Source organism: Hippocampus zosterae, chromosome 13 (assembly GCF_025434085.1).
Source record: "Hippocampus zosterae strain Florida chromosome 13, ASM2543408v3, whole genome shotgun sequence".
NCBI classification, from domain to species: Eukaryota; Metazoa; Chordata; class Actinopteri; order Syngnathiformes; family Syngnathidae; genus Hippocampus; species Hippocampus zosterae.
In genome coordinates, this window is record NC_067463.1 from 14,982,415 (window position 1) to 15,008,641 (window position 26,227).

Sequence of the window (26,227 nt, forward strand, 5' to 3'; positions counted from 1 at the left end):
ATGAGGCAGGATACATCAATATTAAGTGGTTTTGGGCAAGTAGGTGGTTAGTTTAGGCACCTACCCGGCTATTAGCTGATTCATACATGTCCCCCTCCACCTTTCTTGCATAAGCAACAAGGTTCTCCATCCGTCTGTCCTTCAATGCTGCTGGGTCTGGGGTAGGAAATATGGCTTGCACTCTGTAATGGAAGATGGGAATTGAGATAAATGAGTGTAAAAAACAGCCAAGCAGTTGCCCAAAAATGCATGGTCACCCAAGATGCCGATAGCACATATTCAAATTAATTAAAATTAGATTTCAGGACTGCCGGACAGCTGCAAAGGTTTTCTGCAGAGATTCAACAGCCTTAAAAATAGTTGAATCACAGCAGTAAATAACCATTGTCAGCATAGAAATGTGAATTTTCATAGGACAAAATTTACAAAGCTCACAACAAATTGCCGACTAACTTGTTTTAATATCCGAAATCAAGAATAATGACTGTTATTGTGGATTACGTATGACATTTTGAAATTTTGGTTCAGACTTTAACAAGCATCATGGAACTTGACATGCTTGATTTGCTTTCGCGGGCCACTTCAAATAATGTGGCGGGCCAGATTTGGCCCCCGGGCCTTGACTTAACACCCGTGTTCTAAGGAATGCAGAATGTGGCTTGACATTGTCTTGCTGAAATAAGAGACATTTCTGAAAAAGTCTTTACTTAGATGGCAGCATATGGTATGCGCCTTTCAAAATCAATGGTGCCTTCACAGATGTGCAAGTCACCCGTGCCATGGGCACTAACACACCCCCATACCATCCCAGATTCCAGGTTTGATCTTTTTGTTGATAATAATATCGATCATCCTTTTGTTTTATGACCCATAGTACATGAGACCCAGATTCCCCAAAACAATTTGTAGTGTGCAGTCATCAGAGCAGGCACACTTATCTACTTCGCGTCAATCCATCTGGGATAAGTCCCCAGACAAACCGGCAAGAGTTTCTGGGTGTTGCTGATAAATAGCTTTTGATTTTCATCGTAGAGTTTTAAATTGCATTTGTAGATATAGCGACAAACTGTTAACTGCCAATGGTTTTCTGAAGTGTTCACAAGGCAATATCCTTTATACAATGCTGGCAATTTTTAATGCAGTGACGCTTGAGAGATCCACGATCACTGGCGTTATTCAATGTTTGTTTTTTTGCCTTGCTGCTTATGTGCAGAGACCCTCAGATTTTTGATGATACTGTATTATGGACCGAAGATGATGAAATCCATCAATTTCTTCCAATTTAACATTGAGAAACATTGTTAAATTGTTAAGACTATTTGATCATGCGGTTCACAAAGTAAGTGAGCTTTTCGGGATGCACCTTTATTACCCAATCATAACACTCAATTGTTTGCAATTAACCTTTTCACATCTGTAATCTTAAACCTTAGTCTTTTGTTGCCCCGTAGTTGTGTATATAATTTAATGCTGTGTAGGTTTTGCAAATTATTATATTCTGTTATTTACATTTTACACAACCCAACTTCATTGAAATTGGAGTTTGTACATACAACAAAGTCAACCACCAACAAAATAAAACACTAATGTATCTTGGTGACTTACAATAAAATGACCATGACACTGTCACAGCAATGCCGCGTTCTGGGAAAGCTATACACTTACAGTTTGTGTACCAGGTGATTGCGCAAGTCCTGTGTGACATGCTCATGCCAGGCTTTCCTGGTGCCTGTGGCAGAGATGGGTGCTGCTGTGGGAAGGTTGCCCAATGAGCCGACGGCTGATCCATCTGACAATAGCTGACTAAGGATGGAAGAAACCAGTTGAGACATTACATCTGATAATGTGACCAAACAAGGGTTCAAATTCATGAATATGTCAAGCAGCTGCTAACAAGAAGCAAAACTACTTACTTGTTCGTGTTGAGTGTGTTGGGAAGAGAGTCAGTATGCAGGCTTGTCTGTTCTGCAGTGGTCACACCCATTGCAGCACCTGTAAGGGCCATCTGGTTACCTGTAACAACCATGTTTTGAGTACACCTTGGTGTCTTGATTTCATAATAGAAGTTTAACTTGGCTACCCAAGTATAAATTTCAATGAATGTGTAATTCGGTAAATGATCAAGTCAGCACAACTGGGAAAGACTGATCAAATCATGACAAAACAACGCCGTCTGACTTTACCAAGTGCATTGATGGATCTCATCTGTTGGGGAAGCTGTTGCTGGGCCTGAACATTTGGTGCACCTGTCGGTGGCCCAGGACCAGAGGCCTGCTGGGACTGGGCCTGCCCAGTGGCTTGGCTACCATAAGGCAGCCCGAGTGCTGCATATGCTCTCTGCATGGAGCTGGGATCAATGGGGGTTGAGGTATTGATAGTAGGTGCACTAGACTGGCCCACTCCGCCTGTAGACATGGGATTCTGGAGGCTGGTATTGGGGGAACTCAGCATGGCTAGAGAGAAGGGTCAAAGCAGCATTCATTCAAAATAATGCATTTTGCTTGTGGCTATTTTGAAAGACAATGACAATGGGTGTTAGGTCAAGTCCACATAACCATTCAACTGCAGTTGTGATATAAAAAAAATATGAGCAAGATTAATTTTTTTTTACCATTAATATGATTTTAATCTGTAAAACTCCACTGAAAAGTGGAGTTTTAGTTTCAAAAAATCATTTGAAAAGGAAATGACTGATCAATTGTTTGTTTTATCTATCAAAGATGTGATTCCACAAGTGTGCTCACCCTCAAACTACAGATATGATCAGTATCGACCAATCACATTCAAATTCATTAAATTGGAGTTATAAATTGCATTCGAACAGTGGACCCTGCGGTTACTGGATCACAAGTCACGGTAGTTTTTTTCTGACATTTTTTGGAACCTGTACTAAACAGCCAATACTTGGCACAAATCCCTGCAGTAACTTCAATGTTGCTGTGAACCTCTTAGCAGAATCATTGACCGGTTTGGTTTTATTGTCATTGTTTTCATAGTTTTTAAGAAACGCCCAGTTTTGAAATGATTGATACTGAAAGAAAAAACACCATGGCATTTCAATAGGTGTTTTAAGACATTGTTTCTCTTCTTTCTACCCACAATCTTGCTGCTGTAGACTGTAAATTTCCCCAGTGTGTGACAAATAAAGCACATCTTATCTTATTTATATCTTCTGTAGATTACAGGATAACAAAACAACTACAATACATAAAAACAACACAGACATTTGAATGGGTTAAATATATTTTGTTGTATATATGTTTTTTCTTGCTTCATTGTCTGTCTTAAGAGATTTAACCATATGAAAATTCTTAATATGCAAGGAGCCCATTCCTTGTACTTACGTTGCTGTGTCCGCTTGTCACTGGCGTTCTTCAGCGGCAGGCAGACTGGACAGTCATGCCGTGTGCAATTTTTCCAATGGGAGATTATCTGTCTGGACGATGCGCAGTGAGCCACTGCAAAAATATGATACAAGGAACAGGCCTGAAAGTGTAGTCAATTTCAGTCATGAGGACAACATTTAAGAGAAAGACATGAGTCTAAAACTAAGCACAAGTAGTTCAACTAATTTTCATTTTGAGTTTGGAAGGAAAGGTGATTTTCAGCTTTTTCTATTGGAGAGGAACAGTTTCTCATCAAGAACAGTTACAAAAAATCCTCTGTCCAGAAAGGTAACATCCCTGCAGCCCTGGATCACACAAGTGTAGTCACACAGCATCAAGATCATGAGGACAGATGAAAACTGTGTTGTGGTTGTACCTTGACAAAGGTTACAGACCAATACCACACAAGCTCAAGCTCATAGTGAAAGAGTTGTAAGAAGTCAGGAAACTAGGGATGAGCTTCACTGCTTGACTGCAGTTAGTATGGACTTTAAGACTACTACGGCCACTACTAAACCTCTCATAATCAGGGGGATGACATTGCGACACAGTAAAAGTACTTGGGAGTAAAATTGAACAACAGCCTGGATTGAGCACCAGCATGGATGCTGTTTACAAAAAGGGAATGGGCAGACGGTATTTCCTGAAGAAGCCCAGATCCTTATGTGCAGCAACATGCTCGAGATGTTCGACAAGTCTGGAGTAGCAAGTGCCATTTATTTTGCTTCAGTTTACTGGGAGAGTAGCATCAGTGCCAGAGAGGGGGAAAAAGGATCGATAAACTCATCAAGAAGGTTGGTCACACCATAGGACTGAAAATGTGGCCGCTTGAGTCAAGTGAGGGACCAGCGATCACTGAGCAAAGTTCTCTTATCTTGGGTGCTAACTCATGTTAGCAACAATCTTATATCCTGCACAGTGGAGGGAAGATAAATTTGCCCTGGTAGTAATTCGGGAGTCCGAAGAACGGCTAATGGTAGTTTTGTGCACGTTAGCAAATTTTAAATCTATAGAAACAAAAACATTGCCTCCTACAACATGTTTTTGGTGAATTGTTGATTAAATAGAGATTTAGTGTTGATATGTGGATATACTTTATGGCGAGATGAATTATTATTTTTCACCAGCTTTTATTTTTACTTTCTGATTACAAAAAGCTATACAAGGGCTAGACAAGTGGCAATGCAATTATAAAAAAAATATTATTTAACAACTGAGTTAAGCATGTCATGTCGGTGAAGCCCTCGGCAACCGTTTCTCTTTTTCACATGGCACTTAAAAAAACGAATTGTCCACCCCTGACTTTTTATACGATGTCATTTGAGATCGCTAGCTGATTTAGCACAGTTCTTTTGGGCAGTGTCCGGTGCCCAATCTCTTTTGGACCATAGACCGGTTTTGGTCCTTTTTGTCACCACATATTTTGATAAACCGTCGAAGCCAAAATGAAATGTGACTGAGAAGACCGTCTAGTCCTGTGGTTCCTAACCTGGGTTCCATCGAACCCTAGGGGTTCGGTGAATTGGTCTCAGGGGTTCGACGGAGCCTCTGCCATGGAGGTTAAGACACACCCGACTCAACTTGTCAATTAGTCGTGACACGCCCGCTTGGCCATCACAGGCTGGTTCATTTTGTGCAATAAAAAAAACGTCCACCTATGTCTTAAAATTTTATTTACATTTTTTCTGTTTTTAATAAATGCATTTTTTAATGTCTGGAATTTGTAAAAAAATAAAAATAGTTGTCAAACAGTTGTCAATACTATGCAAGGCACTGTGATGCCAACATAAAAAAATCCTCATAAGTATACCTGGACATCATTGCCTTGTCTTTTATTCTGAAGTTAACCATAGGAAGCAACCATTGTGGCTGCTGACTTGACTTTTCGATTGTAGGCTGCCCCATCCACCGTGACGAAGGTGCACTTTACTTGGAAAGCAAATGCATGCTGCGGCAATTGAATCTGGTGAGCAGATTACCGTTTTCATCCGCTATGTATGAGAACCTGAGCACGGCTTATGTGTACCATAGATTGACATTGGTAATTGACCAAAAACTGCTTAAAATACCCCACTAGTCCTAAATACTCCTAACGTACCCTGGCATGACTTCCCAGCTTGGCAGTGGGTCATGTGGTTGAGGACGTTCTTCATGGTCCGACAGTGAGGTAGGGCACAGGCCCGCACCTCCCCATTGGCCTGCTCCCTTCGCTGGCACTTATGTGCATGCAGCAGCAGGACCAGCTGCTGCTGGATTAGCTTGCGCTTCTCTGGGTCGGCTGTCGGACCTGCTGAAGGCACTGCCACACCTCCACCGCCGGCCAGTGGCAACATTGCTGCCTGTTGCTGTGGCTGCTGCATGGGCGAAAAGGACAAGATAGATAGATAGATAGATTTGCCTATATCGCCTTTTGGCAAGCTGGCTCTGCAAACGTGAACTAATTACTCATGTAGATTTGTGAGGAAAAATATTACATTTACCAAACTGACGTAGGAGGTTTTGGATGGCGGCAGTTATTTGATTAATAATTTGAAATACAATGGAAAAAAGTTTGAATGTCTGTACTTGACACTACAATACAGTCCATTTCACAACATTAAATTAAATTGATACTGAGTTCAAAGAGTGTACTTCTACACCACAATGCATCTAACAATCAATTATTTCTCTACCATTTTATAGAAATGTTACGAGACAATATGTGACAGGCACAAACCATGTTTGGCACACTGTTGACAGCTGCCGCCTTGAGTTCATTTGGGAAAGGTGGTATACTGTTGGCAAGGTTGGACTTGTTTTGTAGCTGTTGGCCGGGGCCTGCAGCACTCTGTCCATAGGACTGAGTCACAAATTGACCCCCATTGCTACCCAAGCCCATCTGAAAAGACAGGAAAAAATGCTATTAATACAACTGGATTTTGCAGCAGTAACTTCACCAACAGCAAGACTGTGATTACATTGCTCTACTTAAACTACCATGGATGCACGAGCAGCAAAACAGCTCTGCATTAGTTGCGGGCAGGACTTGCACTCATGATGAATTCCCCAATGGCTGTGCATTTCACCTCATCCCATTACAGGCCCCAAAATAAAAACGGATTTGCAACGCAATTTGCAAGTCAAAGTTCGTATTTTGTGCCCAAACAAATACACTCCAAATCTAAACTGCGAATATGCGTTTATGAGGCACAAAGCGCTTTGCGGAAACAAAGCCATTTGGTTGAAATTGGAGGCATAATTGTTCTGCCTCAGGCTGTTGACTGCATTTGAGTACAATATGGTTAAAGAAAAAGAAAACATTGAAGTTGGCATGGTGATCGACTGGCTAAAACGTCCGCCTCACAGTACAGAGGTGCAGTGGTTGATTCCGGCTGCGGCGTTCCTGTGTGGAGTTAGCATGTTCTCCCCTTGGCTGTGGGTTTTCTCGAGGTTCTCCGGTTTCCTCCCTCATTCCAAACGCATGCATGGCAGGTTAACGGAACACTCTAAATTTTTTTTTTTTCTTTTTTGCAAGATGTCGCCCAAGTAGGCAGCCTTCGGCAAGTGCTCTTCAAGAACCTTGCTTTTTTGTTCTTTTTTGGTGTTTTTGTCTTTTGTTTTGTCACATGCCGTTTGTCGTTTCATCGTGTGGACCTGATATGGACTGTTTTCAGCCACGACATTCGTCAAAGGAGAAGTATCTGTGCTTAGTGGCTGCGCCTTCTCAGCAGTACGCCTGTACCAGCACAGATTTTGATTGGGAGGAATGTCGGCGCCATTGACTGTCGGTGCTGGACAGACCTGGGGCGCTTGTGTTTTTTGCGCCTGTAATGGGCAGCATTTTTCACGACCCCATTTTGTTCAGTGGAGATGTCGGCGCTGTTGGACAGTCGGCATTGGTGCGGCTGGATGGATGGCTGCTGAAGTTGAGGATGAGGAGAGAGGAGCGTTAGCGCAGAGAGCCGATGTGTATTTGGAACCGAGAGTCGCCACTTGGAATTGAGATGGATTTCCATGGGACAGGAGAAGTGAAACAAAATCTTTTTTCATCAATGGATGAGACAGCTTCTTGTTGACTTTGAAACTTAGCTTGTAGCCGACGTGTGCACATTTTGAGCATGACGTCTCTGATCCACTGGTTAAAGGACACTTTGATTCTCTCGTCTTTCATCTCAAACTGCTTCAAACAACAAAGCGTGTGACGGAAAAGTGGTTAGGACTGTACGACTGTCCGTGTTTTATGTTACGTGCTGTGTTTATTATTTTACTTTATGTTAACTGTTTTGTTAAGCGCTTTGTTACAGCTGCCGCTGTTGTGAAAGCGCGATATAAATCAGCATGTATTGTATTGTATTGTATTGTAAATTGTCCCTAGGTGTGAGTGTATGGGACGAATGGTTGCTCGCCTATATATGATTGGCTGGCAACCAGTTCAGGGCTACTTCCCTGTGTTTGAAACACAAAGGTTCAGTGTATTACAAAGCATTACATTACAAGCACCTGCCTGTTACATGGTTTTCCAGGAGTGATTCACCCTCTTTCGCTTCACACACACAATAAATGCGTTCCAGGGTTTAAGCTTCTCTTCCCTTGATAGTTCAAGACCCAACCGGTCTTATAAATATTACTAGCTGGTTCGCCGCCCTCCGGGCGGCTCATCAGCTAGTTCCTGCGGAAGGCTGGTAAAGTGGGCCTTTGGCCCACAAAAGTGTTGTTGCTTGGTTCAACTTTTTGTTCATCTTCATTGCTTATCGTGAAAATAAAGAGATGTTTAGCTCTACTAAATAACTGACAATTTTATTGCAATGCTTGTGGGTAGACAACATTTTTTCGCTAAGATGCCCGCGCGATCGTAGTGAGCCACTGCCTGAGCGGCGCAGTGGCGGCGCGCAGCGGCGCGGTGAAGTAGGTACGTTTTGAAAAGGGACAGACGGAAGGACAGACCGCGTGCGGGACGACGCGCAATATATATATAGAAGAAGATAACAGCACTTAACAGTATTTATAATGCCACATGTGCCACTAAGAAAAAAACATTCTTCAAAATGAGCAAGTTGCTCCTCAAATGAAGTTATTTACTCTTTTTTTTTTTTTTTACTGCTCCTCAAAAAAACGTTAAATCGAGCTACAGGGCAGACCACAACGCACAATTAAAGGACCACAATATACTACGTGGTCGAGCATTAAAGCGTTCCTATGTGTGAAATAAATGCTTGGTCAGTGTCAACCCTGGATAAACTCTTTAGAAATTGTATTAAAACACCCAGAAAATCATTCAAATGATTGTGAAGAAGGCAAGGGGTGCAACTCACCTTGTTAATGTTGCTTGCTTGCTGTGCTGCACTGAGCGTAGCATGTGCACCCATCTGCTGTCCTCCCTGGGTGAGAGTGTCTGCCAGAGCACTGCTCACTCCAGATGCAACTCCTTGCATCGATTGTCCCTGGTACTGCATGCCAACCACACCTGCTCCACGCCCTCTTCCGGCACCAGGCCCAAGTCCCCCGTTCATGACCTGCCCAGGTTGGGGCTGACCACCCTGCGCCAACAGCCCAGAATGACCCTGGCTATTATTCATCAAGGCCTGATTGAAGCCGGAGTTGTTCAGACTCATTGTTGAAGCATTGTTGTTGTTCTGCCCTGCTACTCCCGATGGTGTTCCAGGTTTTGGGGCTTGAGGAGATGGGTGATTGTTGGGTGAGCCTTGGCCTAGTGGGCTCTTACCCAAAGGTGTCCCAAGCTGTGGCCCCATGCTTCCAGGTTGAGGGCTACCAGAGCTCAGCCCTACACCTGTCATCGTGGATGTGCTACCAGCTCGTAGAAGCTCTGAGAGCTGCTTGTGTTTTGCAGCGGCATCAGGGACCACAGTACCACCAGACCCAGGTGCTGTTCCTCCATTTGTAGGCATCCCGCCCATTAGGCTCAGGTCGCCGCCATTGGGAATTAACTCATCTGGAAGGTCATTTTCTAAATCATCCCAAGACAGTGATCCAAGATCTTCAATAGAAATAGAAAGAGAGAACTTTGTTAGAATCATCTGTGATGTTCACTGGTACAACTGAATAAGAAAGATACATTCTTAAAGGCCAACTAATGGATCTCAAATTCTTCTAAATCTGTATACCACTGGCAATTTTCAAACAACTTTTTCATTGATCAGGAAAGCCACTGTCCAACCTGTCCAGGGAGAACTAGTAATTCATTCAGTGTACATTACACATTTATAACTCTATTACATACTAATAATCACCACACCTCAACAAGACTTGGAAAAAAAACTGTCATGCATTTATAATGCTCGGCATAAATGAGTATACCCCGCAAAAAAATGAGAAATTTGCTTTCAGGATCAACATTTTCTTGAGCATATATCAGGGCTGAACCATTTCAGGAAAATATTGAATTGCAATTTTTAAAGTATTTTAAGTTAATATTTTCGGTTAAGAGGCAAAAAGAATAAGATTTATTCTTCTCTCTGCTTCTTTTCATTCTAATATTACATTTTCATGTAAATTAATCTTCACTTTTTGTTCTATTTAATGAAATTGAACAGGCCTGTCCCATAGCAAAAAAACTACTGATACTGTTTTAAAACCTATTATTATTTCAATCTCATTACTGAGCTCTTTACGTTTCCAAAATGAGCAAACAAACGCAAATACATATCCAAAATATGCAAAACATTAATCCCTCGTTTATTGCAGTTAATGGGGACTAAAACCACCCACGATAAACGAAAATCCGAGAAGTAGCGACCAATAAACATCCAATTTATTGTTTTCAAGTCCACAAACGGTCCGCTAGAAGCTGCAAAACATCAGCGAGTCACGTAGAGCAACATATACAGTACTGTACTCCATGTATATGAAAAAGTTTTTTTTTTAATGAATGTTTGAAAAAATCCGCGATACATTGACGCCGCGATAATCGAACCGCGAAATAGCGAGGGACCACTGTATAGTTTTAATCTAATGATGTTAATTTTACTTATTTATCAAACATCCAAAATATTCCTCCTGGCTGAGTTAACGGATTCATTTCCGGGGTTAGGTGTGTGTGTGTGTGGGGGGGGGGGGGGCTGTACTAGGTCCTGTTCGCTTTACTATTATTCTTTCTTGAGCTCATGAATAATGAACCTGTTAACTCATTTACTCCAAAAGACGTTTTTAAACGTCTTTTCAGACTTGGTACAGAATTGGCTGGTACCGAATGAATTAATTTGCTGTTCATAGCTCATAGCTTAAACGCAATTTCAGGTAGACCTCTGTGAAATGTGTACTGTACACGGAAGCACTTTTGTTGATGTATGATGACACAATATTAGCTTAGGGATTAACAGTGACTTTCGCTCTGTCGGTGTTCCCACTGATCTCCTTTTAGTGATACCGATGCTTATTAGAAGTGCAGCTAATTTCTGCCATCGGGGGAGACGGATAGCTACTTCAAGGAGAGGATCTGTATGCAGGAAGATGATGTTTTGAAGAGTTGCACCTGGTAACAAGTGCTAGGGTTGGGAATTGATGAGATTTTTATGATTCAACTCCATCGATTCTCTTATCGATACTTTTTTTGGGTGGGGGGAGTGGAGGGGATAAACAAGTAGGTTACCATTGGCTTTGTATTTGTAAACAAGCTATTTTTTTTAAACAATATGACCTTACAAACCCAACTGTGTGGGTCATAAGAGGCCCAAATGCTAGGACTCCTTGAGTGACACATGCACGCACAAGCCCCTCCTCTTCGCCGCGACAAGCTTTCTAAATCCCCGCGACCAAACGTACCAAGACGTGAGGCGATGTGATATTTCATTATCATCTGTACCCAGCATTACACTGCAAGTCTTTTGGTTAACCCATCAAAGTCATTATAATAGTATGAGAAAATGTGAAAGCTGGGCTGATGCAATATTCTACGGTAACGGTGCAGCTCAAACTATTTTGAACCACATATTGGTTTCGCATCGACATTTTGACAACCGTTGTAGATTCTGTTGTTTCAGTGTAGTGCCATCTAACTCTCTACACCCCCCTAACATTTCCCAAAAAACAGAAGAAAATGCATAACACATCGAGCGCAAGGTGACAGAGTTTAACTGGCATGCAAATTAAAATTTCAGTGCACATGCACACCACTTATGTGCACCCCCAATTAGTTGGGCAAATATTAATGTCACTTTTCTAGTTTATCATTTGCAACATACTTATGTGGGCGGCCCGGTAGTCCAGTGGTTAGCACGTCGGCTTCATAGTGCAGAGGTACCGGGTTCGATTCCAGCTCCGGCCTCCCTGTGTGGAGTTTGCATGTTCTCCCCGGGCCTGCGTGGGTTTTCTCCGGGTGCTCCGGTTTCCTCCCACATTCCAAAAACATGCGTTGCAGGCTGATTGAACACTCTAAATTGTCCCTAGGTGTGAGTGTGAGTGCGAATGGTTGTTCGTTTCTGTGTGCCCTGCGATTGGCTGGCAACCGATTCAGGGTGTCCCCCGCCTACTGCCCGGAGACAGCTGGGATAGGCTCCAGCACGCCCCGCGACCCTAGTGAGGATCAAGCGGCTCGGAAGATGAATGAATGAATGAACATACTTATGTGACTCAATGGGAAACAAGATCATTTCTGAATGACTCTCCCATCTGGCACCACTGGCTGCGTCCAATGACATAAGAGTCCAAAACTTAATGAGGACACTTACCCTACTAACTTCTCTAAATAAACGGTCTTGTTTAAAGGCTTACGGGACGATCAATCTTTTTTTGCTTACTCGGTCGTCTCAGCCCTTCCTTTCAAACCAGCAGACACATGGATGCCTGGCACAGCATTCATTTCTGAACAGAGACACGCGCTCTCTGAAAGCTTGCCTGGAGGCTCTTTGGCTGTGAACCAAAAATGCAAAGCAATGTTTTGGTTGGGTAGCACCACATGCAGCTCGAGGAGAAGGAGGACAGTAGTCTGGCTCAAAGCCACAAGGGAATTGCCATTTTCTTTCCATTTCACCGATTTGCTATGCAACTTTGCATGTTCATCCTTGTCACACTTGCCATGTTATAGATTCAAAATTATTCATTCCAAGTGTGATTTCACAATTGATATACAGTATCTTTAATAGTAACAGGCATTCAAAATGAACAGGAAATTGAAGGAACAAGGATGGTCTAATCAATTTTCAAAGAAAGATCAGGTTTAGTGAAATTGTTTTAGGATTTCAGAAAAGGTTTTATGTTCCTTTCCAGAAAATGAAACCAATTTTAAAAAACGACACAATTAAACATTTTGTGAATCTCAAAACTTACACTCAAAACGCAGCACTCTATTCTGTTAGCATAAATTATCTTGATGAGTATTGTCACAATACCGAAATTTTGACTTTGATATAGAGGTGGGCGATGTAGATGTTTCGGTATTTTCGTAAACATTTTTACGCTGTGCAATTTTACATCGCGTATTAACACCATCTCAAAAGAAAACACAAACATGAAGCTAAGATTTAAAGGCTAAACGAGCACTTGGCCTGGATATTGTTAACACATTGCATACAGTATGATAATAAATGTAATTCAAACTGAGTTAATTTATTATGCGCTACAATGTGGTGACGTCCTCTTTCATAAATGTATCTATTTTTGACATCATCTTTAATGGACGTCTCCATGAAATGAAGAGAAAGAAAAGTGTACCCTTCATTTTCCCCCAAATCACTCAAAAGAACTACTTGATCATTCCTCTCCAGAACATTTTCTACTCATCAGTTACAATGGAACTCATGGTATTGCCCGCAACAAAATAGAGACAAATCGGACCACTTTGGATGTCCGCATACAGTTACCATGAAGGGATTACATTTATGCTGTGAATTTACTGAATACATTGTTCCTCTCCATCCTGTTTTGAATATAAATCATCTTTCTCTCACTTTTTTATTCATTTTTTTATTAATAGCCCTCAAAGAAACATATCAACTTGATTTACCACTACAGTCTTCCAATTTCCAAATGATATCCATGAGATCTGTGGTGTTGAAGTAAAGGGCTTGCTCCCTTGAGTGTTTAACCCGCTCCAACCCTCTCATGACATAATGAGCCAGCTAAAAAGATGCAGCAGCCCCAAGACGTTATGGGCTACCGTAATGAATGCACTTCAAGAGAGTATTATTTCAGTACGCTTAAATTGTATGAGCAAGGAATGCAGGTTAATGGAACTTACTGCATCAACAATACTGCTTCAGAGTAGCGGCTTCCCAAAATAAGCATTTTATGGTGCTCTGCTGAAGACCATGGATGTTAACAACACATCGCACTACATTACAATGTACACAGCAACAGTGTACATTCCCAGAAAGTCAGTTTTACCATTTCATGGAATAACCTAATCTTCAATCGTTCAAACAAAAAGATGATGTTGCAGCATGTGCAACCTGCCGACAGAGGGTGGGAAAAAAAAAGTTTCCTCGACTCTGCAGCCTCACTCAACAGACTCGCATATTATAGTCTCAGCCAAACAGCAATAGTAAAGTGTGGCAACCTCTGAAAATAATGTCTTTCCTTTATTTTGGTTTAAAGAAGCACAACAACATCAGGACAATGTTGAAATTTAATGAGTATATATTTTACAAATGTCATGAAGCACCTTAGATTTCCTTAGACAAATGTGCAATTTACTTTTAGCATTCACATACATGCATTGCAACTGCTCCCACTGATTGTATAAAGGCAGAAAATTGGAACAATTCGTATTAAAAAAATATAGTAATGCACTTTAAGATTGAACTAGATTTATAAAGAAAGACATTTTTGAACCCTTTTCACATGTGCATATAAAATCTAAATTTAATCCCTGCCTACACATTACAAACTAAAGAGACTGCTATTAAATGTGTAAAGAATAAAGTATTCATATGACAGACTTTTAAAAGTCTGTAAATACAGCATAAATTATTTATTATTTTGGCTTGAGCATTAACCACTGCGAGGCCCCAATTGTTTTTTTGTGAAAATTATTACTACTACGACTATTACTGCTATTGTTTAGTCATTTATTTCTCCGCTAAGAATGCCCTTTTTGAATGCCGAAACATGCACGAAAACTGGGGATGTCCTGATCATGCTTTTTTGGTTGATAAGTATTTATTAAGTGCCGATTCAGAGTCCCTCGTCCAGTATGTCGGCAATGCATTAAGGTAAAAAAAAACATCAGATTTTTCTCAAATTAATATTGAAATAAACATAGCTCAATGTGTATGTCATATTTGATATATATTTATATTATTTGGAGCATTCCACCAGATCAGTGCCAATTGCTATTTATAACACTTAAAATAAATTCAAAGTTATATATTTAGTCTCTTTTACTTCAGCTTTGGCATAAAGACCCAGGACAACAACATGGGGAAAAAGTTGTGTGTTTTCGAAATACTGAGGGTTGGAGGAGCTAATTTTGTGTTTATATTTTCTTTGCCACAAAAGAATTGCTTCAAGGTACAGCATATATAATTTAGTACCATATAGAGGTTTACTAATAGGATGCAAAGGCCTAAGCTCGAAGCGTGTGCATTTCTCCGGTGCCTCAGAGAGACCGTAGGATGCAAGTATACCTCCAATTTTTTTCAGCAAAATGTCATCTGAAACGACTTCTAGTATTGCTTCAAGTGGCTGAGTAAGTGCATGGCATTTGTTACACATACTAAGGATGGCAGAGCAACATAAAGAGGAAGAGGGATTGGGCGATGTCATCAGTAGACCTCAACGAATTTTTTCTCAGGGAGGGCTGAGTCATCTCAAAGCTTCAAGGTAGTCTCAAGCCTAAGTTGGACTGCAAGTGTCGGACCAGGTAGTTGTTGCAGGGCATCATGTAAGTTCCGAAAGACAGCAAGCAACGTTAAATAAGTGCTGCAATGATAAATGTAACTAAAAATGTAAATTCATAAGCACATCTAAAGTCCAGATGGAGGTCGGCTACAAATGGCGTTTGACTTTTTCTTTTTTATCTTGCTATGAGTGGTACTCCTTGGACCTTTCTTACATTTTGGTGTAATATCATTTTGTTAACACTGGATGTGTGTTTTCCCATGGAGATGATTGCTCACACCTCTTTACCCCACTGATGTAGGTGACCGGACACGGTTCAGACTAAGTCTGAGGTGTCTTTGGAAGATCAAATTAATTTTGGTTAAGTTTTCACTTTTGGTTTAGAATCCCTTTGACACATGTTTTGTTTAGTTTTTTCTAAATGCATAAAAATATCCAAAGAAATGCTCTTGCAAATACTGTATACATTTTTATGCATGCATATGTGCATTTTGACAACATTTAGATTTGTAAACACACTGTTAAGTGATAGGCCTGGAGGAACTGTGGAGGAATTGGTGACAATATACATACGTATTGGGACTGTCCAAAAACAGATTTTGGGGGGGAAAGTGTTAATGTAGAATTTGAAAATATTGTTAAGGTAAATGTTCGTTTGGATCCTGTGGTCTATTTACTTGGAGATATGAAAAAGGATAGACATAACTCAAGACAGAGGTACATTATATGAATTATCTTCTTATTGATTGCCAAGAAAATAACTGAACTGGAGGCCTGATACTGCACCAACAATAACACATTGGAGACAGAGGCTGAGACAGGTTTACATCCTGGAATGGATGAACTCATAGGTTCGAATGACAATGGATGTCTTTGCTCTCAGATGGAAAGACGTGATTGATGCGCTAAGTGGACTCTCTTTAGAACGGGCTGTTGACGCAGAAGGATGTGTCATGAACCATTTGAACTTTAATATCTATAGTTTTGTCCTGTGTACAAACACGTAGTTATTGAATGTTATATTTTGTCAAGTGTGAAAATGGAAAAATAAAGTTATAAAAAACACAAGTGTAGTCAACTAATACTCCCATGCCATGCATGCATTAGTGTTCACTAATTATGTTAAGATTATTCATTCATTCATTCATCTTCCGTACCGCTTGATCCTCACTAGGGTCGCGGGGGGTGCTGGAGCCCATCCCAGCCGTCACCGGGCAGTAGGCGGGGGACACCCTGAATCGGTTGCCAGCCAATCGCAGGGCACACATAGACGAACAACCATCCACGCTCACACTCACACCTAGGGACAATTTAGAGTGTTCAATCAGCCTGCCATGCATATTTTTGGAATGTGGGAGGAAACCGGAGCACCCGGAGAAAACCCACGCAGGCCCGGGGAGAACATGCAAACTCCACACAGGGAGGCCGGAGCTGGAATCGAACCCGGTACCTCTGCACTGTGAAGCCGACGTGCTAACCACTGGACTACCGGGCCACCCTATGTTAAGATTAATTCATCTTTTTTGCAAGTTCATGATTGCCATGGTCCATTTACATTTTACTTGCCTGATTGCGACGCCGAGGGTCGGGCATGGCTAACACTGGTGCTATAGCATCTCAAAGGAAACGCTTAACTTCTACACTACATATCCATCTGAAGGTGTTGAGTCATGTTACTATGCCCAATATCGGCTTATTACAAGAGTTGTACTGAGCCGACTGGTCACGTATTTTTACATAGCTGGGCCACATTCTTTTTCGACCCGAGTAGGCGCACTTCTTCGTTTGCTTCGCTGCTTCTTCCTCATTGCTTTTGCTAATTCTTGTGTTTGGAGTTAGCTGAGCACCGCCTACAGCACGCGCAATGCCCAGGTCGGGGTTTGCGTCCCGATTTATTTCTATCGAACATTTTTATCAAAGGCATTTTATATTGGTATTGATCACTTGTCAATTGCTATACATAATACTGTTAAATTATGGCCCAGTCCAAATTCAAATTATTGTTCAACAACATCAACAGCCTCAAAACAGAACACAATTTGCTCTTTGTTAGGCAACACTTATCAAAAGACGGCTTGGGTGGGGGTGAAAAAAACTGGACGTCAGTTAGCTCATTTACACCCTTCGACGTATAAATACGTCAATTAGCCCATAGCCGCTCCCTCCCCATGACGTATTAATACGTCAATCACGTGTTTTCATGGGGGAGGGGGCAAGAGAGTCTGATGCAACTTCTCACCACAGGATTAGGCTTGACGGCAATGTTAAATAGCAAAAAAAATTCCATCGGGTGGCAGTTTTGCAAAAATTAACCAGGATCACGCCGCAGAAGGAGTAGAAAGGGAGTACAGTGAAGGAGGGGTGTATGTGGATAGTGGATTGGGACATTAGCAACTAGCAACGGTGGAGAAAAGGAAATAACTAACTAAAAATGATTTTTTCCGGTATAAGAGCGTCCTCGAAACAAAACAACAAAGGAGATGGTGTTTGTGTGGAAGAGAAAATGACGCTTCGGTCACTAATCGAAAGCGGTGCCCGTCAAACGAACGTCGGCCTGCACAAACATGGCGTGCTACACACAGCCCGCATAGCATAAATTACAGATTGTCCAACCAGAAGCCAAAAGATGACGACTCCTCGCTTTGGTGGTGGAAAGAAAGGTAAATAAAATTATTGCACCTCAGTCTGCAGCAACATATATTTGCAACTTTTTATGTTTCTATAATTTATAGGTCGTGCATCTGGACGTGATGGGATGAATCGATGTGGTGACAAACTGGATGGAAGCCAAAAACCATCTTCTCCAGAGCTGCAATATTGTTCATAGTTCAATAGTTTTGTTGTGTGCAAATAAATTATTTTGCTACAAAAACATTCTTCGTAATGCTCTTTTGTAGGAGGAACACATTATTGAGGTATTTGAGCTGTCACAAAAGCAAAAAATAGTGTAAAACTTGAAATGATAATTGAAATGCATGCTTTTACAAAAAGCTCATTTTCTCTGGATTTCTGCAGAAAATCGGCCTTTTCCATAAAACTTAGCAGTTTTCTAATCCTGATTGCCAATGAACGGAAAAAGCTAGAAACAAACAGAGTCTCACCTTTCTTTTGACAGGTTGGATGTATATATAGCCATAGAACAGAAAATTCTGTGGGCCATGCAAATCAGTCAAAATTCAGTAAAATGTGAGGGATTGAGGGGGTTGCTCCAGTGAAAGGGGGTGGTATTCAATGAGTTAAGAGTGCACACACACTTATTCTTTCCAAATGGGCATTATGAACTACTGGTCAGGCATGCATATGGTACTGAACACCCTTACTCACAAAAACCACACAGCTGGTACACCACAACAAAAATTGTCAATGTCTCAATAACACGTCATGTGCCCTTGAGCATCAATTACAGCTCGACAACATCTCATGCTGTTCACAAGTCGACTTATCTGCTGAGGCATGGCATCCCACTCTTCTTGATGGGCAGCCCTCAGGTGATTGAGGTTCTTTGGTGCCGAGTTTTGAGCCTCTAAACCAGGGGAGTCCAAAGTCGGTCGTCAAGGGCCGCTGTCCTGCCTGTTTTCCCAGGAGCAACACACTTGATTCAAATCATCAGGATCGTTCTAATGCTGCTTCATAGCTGGCTAATGAGCTGCTCATCTGAATCAGGAGTGTTGCAGGCGGGAGAGCTGGAAAACAGGCAGGACAGTGGCCCTCCAGGCCCGGAGCTGGACATGTCTGCTCTAAACGGCGACTCAACTGATTCCACAAGCTTTTAGTATGATTCAGGTCGGGAGAAAGTTCAGGCCATTCGATTTGAGGTACCCCAGTCTCCAACAGCTGTTCCCTGATGATGTGACTGCGATGAGCTGGAGCGTTGTTGTCCATGAAGATGAAATTAGGACCGTGTTGTTCATGTAGGGGCACAATCACTGGATTAATTATGTTATTCAGGTCGTATGGGCTTGTTGCTGTACCATTTACAAAATGTAGGGCAGTTCTGTAGCAACTGGACACACCTGCCCACACTGTAACACCGCCACCGCCAAAAGCTCGTCTGGTGACAACAGTGGCTGATGCATAGCGCGCCACTTGGCGTCTCCAACATCGTTGCCAGCCATCATGTCTGCTCAACATGAATCGACTTCAATCAGAGAACAGCGCCGAGGCCCACTGGTCCTTCATCCAGCGTAAATGCTCCCTCGCCCATGCAAAACAATGATGCCAGTGGTGTGGTCAGGTACCTTTGTAGGTCATATAGCACGCAGACCACGCTGATGTAAATGGTTTCGAATGGCCTGACGCGACTCTTGGGTGCCTCCCGTAAACGTGCCTGGAGTTAAGTGACATCATCCAGTTTCCCAGGGTATTGTTCAAAATGAAGCGGTCATCAGCATGGGACATAGTCAAAGGACGTCCACTTCTATGTCTTTCTGTGACTCTTCCAGTCTCTCTGCATCTCTAATGAAACCTGCTGATTACACTCTAAACTCAGTTACCATTTCCATCTGAGAATGTTACTGTTTGAAGTATAAAAATGGCAAGATGCTGTTGATCCACTGTTAGGTGCCGTCTTGCTCTCATGAAGTCAAAATGTGAACAGTATGATGAGGACGTCTGTTTCAACAGATGCTCTAATTGAACCCGGACATTTCGAGGTTGTGAATTTTGCTCTTAAGCTCCTCGTTAGAGAACACCAACTTGTGTAAAAAGTACTGAAACATATAGCAGTTGGACATGTGCATTCAAAGGCTTAGAGAAGGTTGCATTAAGTTCACCGGTAAAGGTTTGAATGCATTTTAAGCTCATCCTGAAATTTCACCGGAAAGCCAAATATCCCTAACTTTTTGTGAGCAAGCAGACACTAGCTTCCTTCCCCTCTACCTGTTCATAATCGCTTTCCTGTGAAAAAAACATATACCAACACATACGATTTTTGTCATTTCATTTTTTTTTGGATTGGGGTGTCCATGTTTCAAACAAGCAATTAATGTAAAAATTTGAGGAAAAAAAAGAAAGACTGATAATGGACATAGGTGTTTTTCACAGGACAGCGATGATATGGCAGTATTTGTCAATTTTTAAGCTATTGTTTTAGTATGGGTTTTGAATAACACGCAGGCAATGCGTCATTTTGAGTTTTCGCCTTCACTGTGGGACCACATTTGGCACAACATGCTGGGTAGCACTGAAGTATACTTTAAGAGAAGAGAGTCTAAGAGGAATAAGATGAGGCAAAGATCCCCAACTTATCACCAGTAAAAGTCATTCCCACAGAGCATATTGATTCGAATTTCCGTTCACCAATCTGTGGCAGTTTAGATTATACATTGACATTTCACTCATTTTTTGTTCTGTGAAATTATATGATTTGGTTGTAAATTTTGGTTGATTTGGTTGTAAATATATAAAGTTCAATTCGCTTCTTCTACGTGTCAGTTTTATGGTAAACTTCAACTGAGAATGACAAATAGTTGGAAGCAAGCACGCTCTTGTTTGAAGAACTGTGTAAGCTAAAAGGTGTGAACAGCTACCAAGAATTTAAGAGGTGTTTTTAATAAGTTTAAATAAGTTTGACTAGGTTAAATTTGCGAGGGAAGAGAGGTAAAACTACATAAAGAATTTCTGTATCTTTCAATATTGCAGGTTTTCACATCATGCAACGCGGTGGGTCTGGAACGCATTACGTAATACAAATACAGGACTGTACGTTTTCCTAATTTCTTGTGGGGTTTTGTGATGGGATATTTTTTTGACAATATTTCCATTTGTTTGAAAACTTTTAAAAAAGTCAAAATTACTGTCAAACCATGCCCGAAGAATTGACTCATTCAAAAACACAAATAGTAATACACCATAGTTTTATGGCAGTAGTTCAGGAGGACTCCATTGTAATAAACAGGACAGTATATTACAATGCGAAAACGCACTTTCAGACCATTTCGGCAGCCAAAAATGTTCAGTGAAATCTGGACTTGCCTGGTAGGACAGCATCTAACAGTAGCTACAGAGACGCACTGGCCCCATGTATATTCAAGACAGTGGAGCTGATCAGACGATATCCTGTCGTGTCTTACACATTTAGGGAATCAGATGGGAATTAACGAATAGAAGTGATTGATAGTTTCAGCGCATTCAGCGGACACACCAACAGTTATAGAGAGCTACGGTAACAGTTTGAGTTTTCAGAATTTTGAAACCGTATTTTACTTTTCTTTTTAATTATTCAAATTTGGCAACGTTGTTTATAGCACTTGTGGTATGTGAAATTTATGAGTTTTATTTTTACTTTGCAGGGATTATAATTGCTCTTCCATTCAATGTCAGAAGGTACATGTATCCATTTTTTTGTAACATTTGTTTGGTGGTGTGCCACAGAGTTATTCTCATGTAAAATATGTGCCTTGCCTCAATAAAAGGCTGGGAAACACCGATTTAAGGTGTATAAACATTATGCCCCATTCACTGTTGTCATCAGTTTTCAGCAATTCTGAATTATTCTAAATTACATTGGACAACACAACACACACACTACTCTAGTATTGCCTTCATTTGTCAAAATCTTAACTCAAAAACCAAAGACTTTTCTCTCTCTCTCACACACACACACACAGACACACACAAGGAAGGGATAATTCTCTCAAATAAACAAAAACCGGCAACATTTTACAATGAACCTTTATGATGAGTAGCCAAAGGCATACCTGTGCAATAAGCATGTTCCACTGCATGAGGAAAATAATGGACACTGGCAGATTTTCTCATGCCCCGGGATCTCCACAACACAGTCAAACTTATTTCACCAAGGGATAAGTACCCTACACAGATTCTGCTAGATTTGTGAACATTCTTGGAGAGTAATTGGACATTTGTGAACATGGGTTTCAGTTCATGAAAATTGTTAACAAAACCGCGTCTTGCGTTTATATATTTTTGCCTTCAGAGCTGAAATGCTCACAGCTACGAGCCATTACACTGTGTGAACTGCAGGTGGTTATGCAAAGACAACACCCATACGAAACATCTGCAATTAAATTGTCGCCAGGTATTCATTCGTAAATGGTGCAAATGCCAGTCGTGAGCGTTACTATCAAGCATTCCAGTACACATGCACGGCCTGTCATCATTTAACCCAAGCCGCAAGCGTGTTGACAGTGCGATCAAAAGACAGTCGTTCCAAGCACTTAATAACGGTCATGGTATTTCAACAGGAACGTTTGTGAGGCCTTTACCTGGTCCATCCGACGCTGACAGGGCAGGTGAATTCAGTTTCGGCCGCTTTGAGCTCGGAGGTCCGACGTCCAGCAGATTTTCAGCCATGGTTAACTTCTCTCACTGGTCAGTTTCGACGAGAAGCTCAGTTCTTGTGTGACAAGCAAGTTGGCCGCTCGAGCGCAAGGCTTTCCGGCTAGCACATTAGCGAGTTGACAGCCAGCTAACGTTAGCTAACTGACTAACAGCTAGCGTGGACGCCAGCTATCAGCTAAGTTAACAAGCTAGCGTTAGTTAGCTCCTCCGTACTCTGCGAGTCGGTGTCTTCAAAAGAGATGCAATAGCGCCCCGCTCCGCCACCGCCATTCACCCCATGATAATCCAACACCCAACACCCACATTATTAGCATTAAATAACCCCAATTAAAAGATTCCCCATGAAAACATCGAACTTAAATACGTCGATTCAATGAAATCAAGTGAACTGCTGCATTCCGATGAAAAGGTCGTAAATTCTAGTTGTTCAAAGTACCCATTTTGCGTGACGTCAAATTTCTTCATGCAAAAAAAAGCCAGAAGCACCACAAAAATGCACGCCTGCACGAAAATGTAGAAATTTTGCAATTCACTTCGAGAGCCACGGTCCGATACCAGCTTGCGCACGGTAAACAATGCTGCTCCCGAACGGCGACAGAGCTCAATCGCCGCACTCTGAAGGGGAAATCGGATATACCGAGCGTTTCTGTCCGACGACCACCGATCCAATTTCCCCTTTTTTCCGCACAAAATGTCTCCGAGTCGATGTTAAGATTTCATTTTCGGGGAGGGGATGCTGTCACACCGCGGCAAGCATGCACGATTTCAACGTTAAACCCAGTGTTGGACCGAAATCCCTATTCCGAGCCACAACAAGATGGCGGCTGTTGATTCCTTCAATACAAAAAAGTTTTTTTCTTTTCCAGATCGGCTGTGAAGGGGGAGGGGCCGCGCAATCACGCCCTATACGTGAAACAATACCCGGCCTGACCACGAGCGGCGCTGCAGCACTGTTAAAAAAAACATCCAAGTCATTACCTGGATCCTTCATAGTTAGAAAACTATTTAAAACACAGACGCGCAACTATTGTCACTCTGTCTGGCATTAACTATTTTTGCTGGGCTTAATATAGAATGCATCGTTCAAAAATGTCATTTGGAAACATAGTACTACTCAAACATTCAGCTTTCAGGTGAAATTGTAGGATGGAACTAAAGTGCATGATTACGTTGACAGGAGTTGAAAAATAGGATATTGTCCGAGGCTAAAGAGTTTAAAGTCCCATCAACAGTTTGTTTGTTTGTTTTGTTTGTTTGTTTATTGAACATAAAACATATACAGGAAATTTTGACAGAAAATAAGGTAGATAAAAAAGCAAAAAGAAAGAAACCAGTCTTCATTCAACACGGTTATTATGTTCAAGGGAGTAGGATGAAGTAAAAAAACTTATCTAGTCCTACCCCGTTATGTGTTTATATCTACTAAATCATTTTTATATCAATCAGAAAAGAAAAAGTAAGAAGAAGTCTCCATTAATGCTCTTAACCGTGATATTTTCACAACTTTTGGTTTGTATCGGGATTATATACATCCTCACCCTGGCACTCTTGTGTCAATTTTCTCTTGTATTCATAATGGATATTTCAATACCTTTCTCTATTTATCAACTTAGTTATGATTCATCATTATATTTAATGTTTAGAATTTATCATTTTACCTCTGATTGATGTAGGTTGTTTGTACTATTTTTTTGAATTTGTTTTTGAAATCAGCAAGCGATTTACTCATTTTTAGGTCCGTTTCGAGATTATTCCACATATTGACACCTTTGCTAGATACACTTCTTTGCTTGATGTTTGTTCTTGTTTTGAGTTTTTTGAATAAGTTGGTACCTCTTAATTCATAGTTGCTTTCTCGAATTTCAAAAAACTTCTGAACGTTTTGGCAGAGCAGGTTATTGTGTGCTTTGTACATTAATTGGGCGATTTTAAAGTCAACCAGGTCATAAAATTTCATCGTATTTAATTTGATAAATAGTGGATTTGTGGGTTCCATATATTTTGATCTATTAATAATTTGAATTGCTTTTTTTGTAGTTTGAGAATAGGGAGTGTGTTTGTTTTGGCAGGCATTTCCCCATATTTCCACACAGTAGGTCATGTTTGGTAATAATAATGAAGTGTATAATGTGTACAAAGATCTCTTATTTAGCACTTCCTTGGTTTTGTAGAGGATCCCTACGGTCTTGGCTATTTTTCTTTTTACGTTATCGATATGTGGTTTCCAGCATAGTTTTGAGTCTATTACTAATCCGAGAAACTTGGTTTCATACGCTCTTTCTATTTCAATTGAGTTTACCATAATTTTAGCTTGGTGTTTGATTGGTCTTGTGCCAAAAACAATTGACTTTGATTTTTTCAGGTTAAGTGACAATTTATTTCTGTCGAACCAGTTTTTTAATTTGTTTAATTCGTTTTCTACGGTTGTCAGGAGCTGTTTCAGATTTATTCCAGAACAGTAGAAAGTTGTATCATCAGCAAATAGGACACATTTAAATAGTTTTGAGACTTTGCAGATATCATTTATATATAAGATGAATAGTTTTGGACCAAGCACTGACCCCTGAGGAACTCCGTGAGTGATTTTCAGTTGATTCGTTTTTTTATTGTTGAGTTGCACGTACTGATATCTGTTTTCTAAATAACTTTATATCCATTTATAAGCTACACCTCTAATGCCATATCTTTCTAGTTTGTTCAATAATATACTGTGATCTATTGTGTCAAAAGCTTTTTTTAGATCTAGGAAAACCCCAACAGTAAATTCTTTGTTGTCTATATTAGTGGCTATTGCTTCCACAAACTCCATAACTGCCATTGAGGTGGTCCGTTTTTCCCTGAAGCCATATTGATTCTCACTTAACAGCGCATGCTTTTGTATAAAACTATCAAGTCTGCGAGAAAATAGTTTTTCTAATATTTTTGAAAATTGTGGTAGTAGTGATATTGGTCTATAATTTGTAAACAGATGTTTTTCTCCACTTTTATAGATTGGAATAACTACCGGTATATAGTATATATATAATAACTATATAACTAACTATATAATAACTGTTTGCAACAGAGATGTAGATTGTGAGAGTCACAGAAAGGTGGGAAAGTGGACACCCTGAGAAGGTTTCATAGATTTAACCTGTTGTAAATTTTGGCATTCAATTTAAGAGCTGGTGCAAGGTGTGAAAAAGGTACTGAAACATTTAACTGTTGGACATGTGCATTCAAAAATGCCAGTAAAGTCAGATTAAGTTCACCTTCAAAGATTATTATGCACCTTAAATTCATTCTGAAATTTCACATATTTAAGAACCCTTTTCTTCTTTGGAAACTTATGAATTTTACATTAAATGACCGCTATATGTTCACTGAACACCAAAACATGTTTTTTTCAAATATTCAATGCTTTATTCCTAATTTAGGATTAGGGCCAAATTTGACGCTTTGAGATTTAAGGGTAGCATTTGAGTAGCAGAATTTATAGGGGCTAAATTTGACCCCATGGGTTCTCCAGGGTTAAAGTTCCTTTCAGAGCACCGTAAGACTAATGATGAACCCGACAACAACGACTCTGTTAAAAACAAGGTCTCCTGTAAAATGAAGTACACACGGTAGCAGAAAATATGGCTACAAAATTTTACTTATTGTACGGTATAATATGCTGTATCTTGGCACTGATCTCTTCTTTTTAGGAAATTTTCTTTATTTAATATGTTCCGCACGTGACCTCTGCGTAGTACAGAGGGTGACTGAATTTGAATACATTTACCGTA

The 26,227-nt window shown here is 40.7% G+C and overlaps 1 protein-coding gene across 4 annotated transcripts in view; it reads right to left on the reverse strand.

Moving 5' to 3' along the window:
• The window catches only part of crebbpa (CREB binding protein a), a 42,173-nt gene extending 18,857 nt beyond the window's left edge, over nt 1–23,316 (reverse strand). For 3 of the 4 annotated variants that reach the window (XM_052084816.1, XM_052084814.1, XM_052084813.1), the window contains exons 1-9: nt 22,385–23,316; nt 8,678–9,360; nt 6,103–6,264; nt 5,485–5,740; nt 3,345–3,458; nt 2,184–2,453; nt 1,914–2,013; nt 1,666–1,803; nt 65–182 (exon numbers count right to left, since the gene is read on the reverse strand). In XM_052084816.1, the coding sequence (XP_051940776.1) occupies nt 65–182; nt 1,666–1,803; nt 1,914–2,013; nt 2,184–2,453; nt 3,345–3,458; nt 5,485–5,740; nt 6,103–6,264; nt 8,678–9,360; nt 22,385–22,472 (1,929 nt within the window). In that variant the 5' untranslated portion in view covers nt 22,473–23,316. The remainder of the gene's footprint in view (nt 1–64; nt 183–1,665; nt 1,804–1,913; nt 2,014–2,183; nt 2,454–3,344; nt 3,459–5,484; nt 5,741–6,102; nt 6,265–8,677; nt 9,361–22,384) is intronic. The other variant, XM_052084815.1, reaches the window with a different exon arrangement.
• Between the last annotated feature and the right edge of the window lie 2,911 nt (nt 23,317–26,227).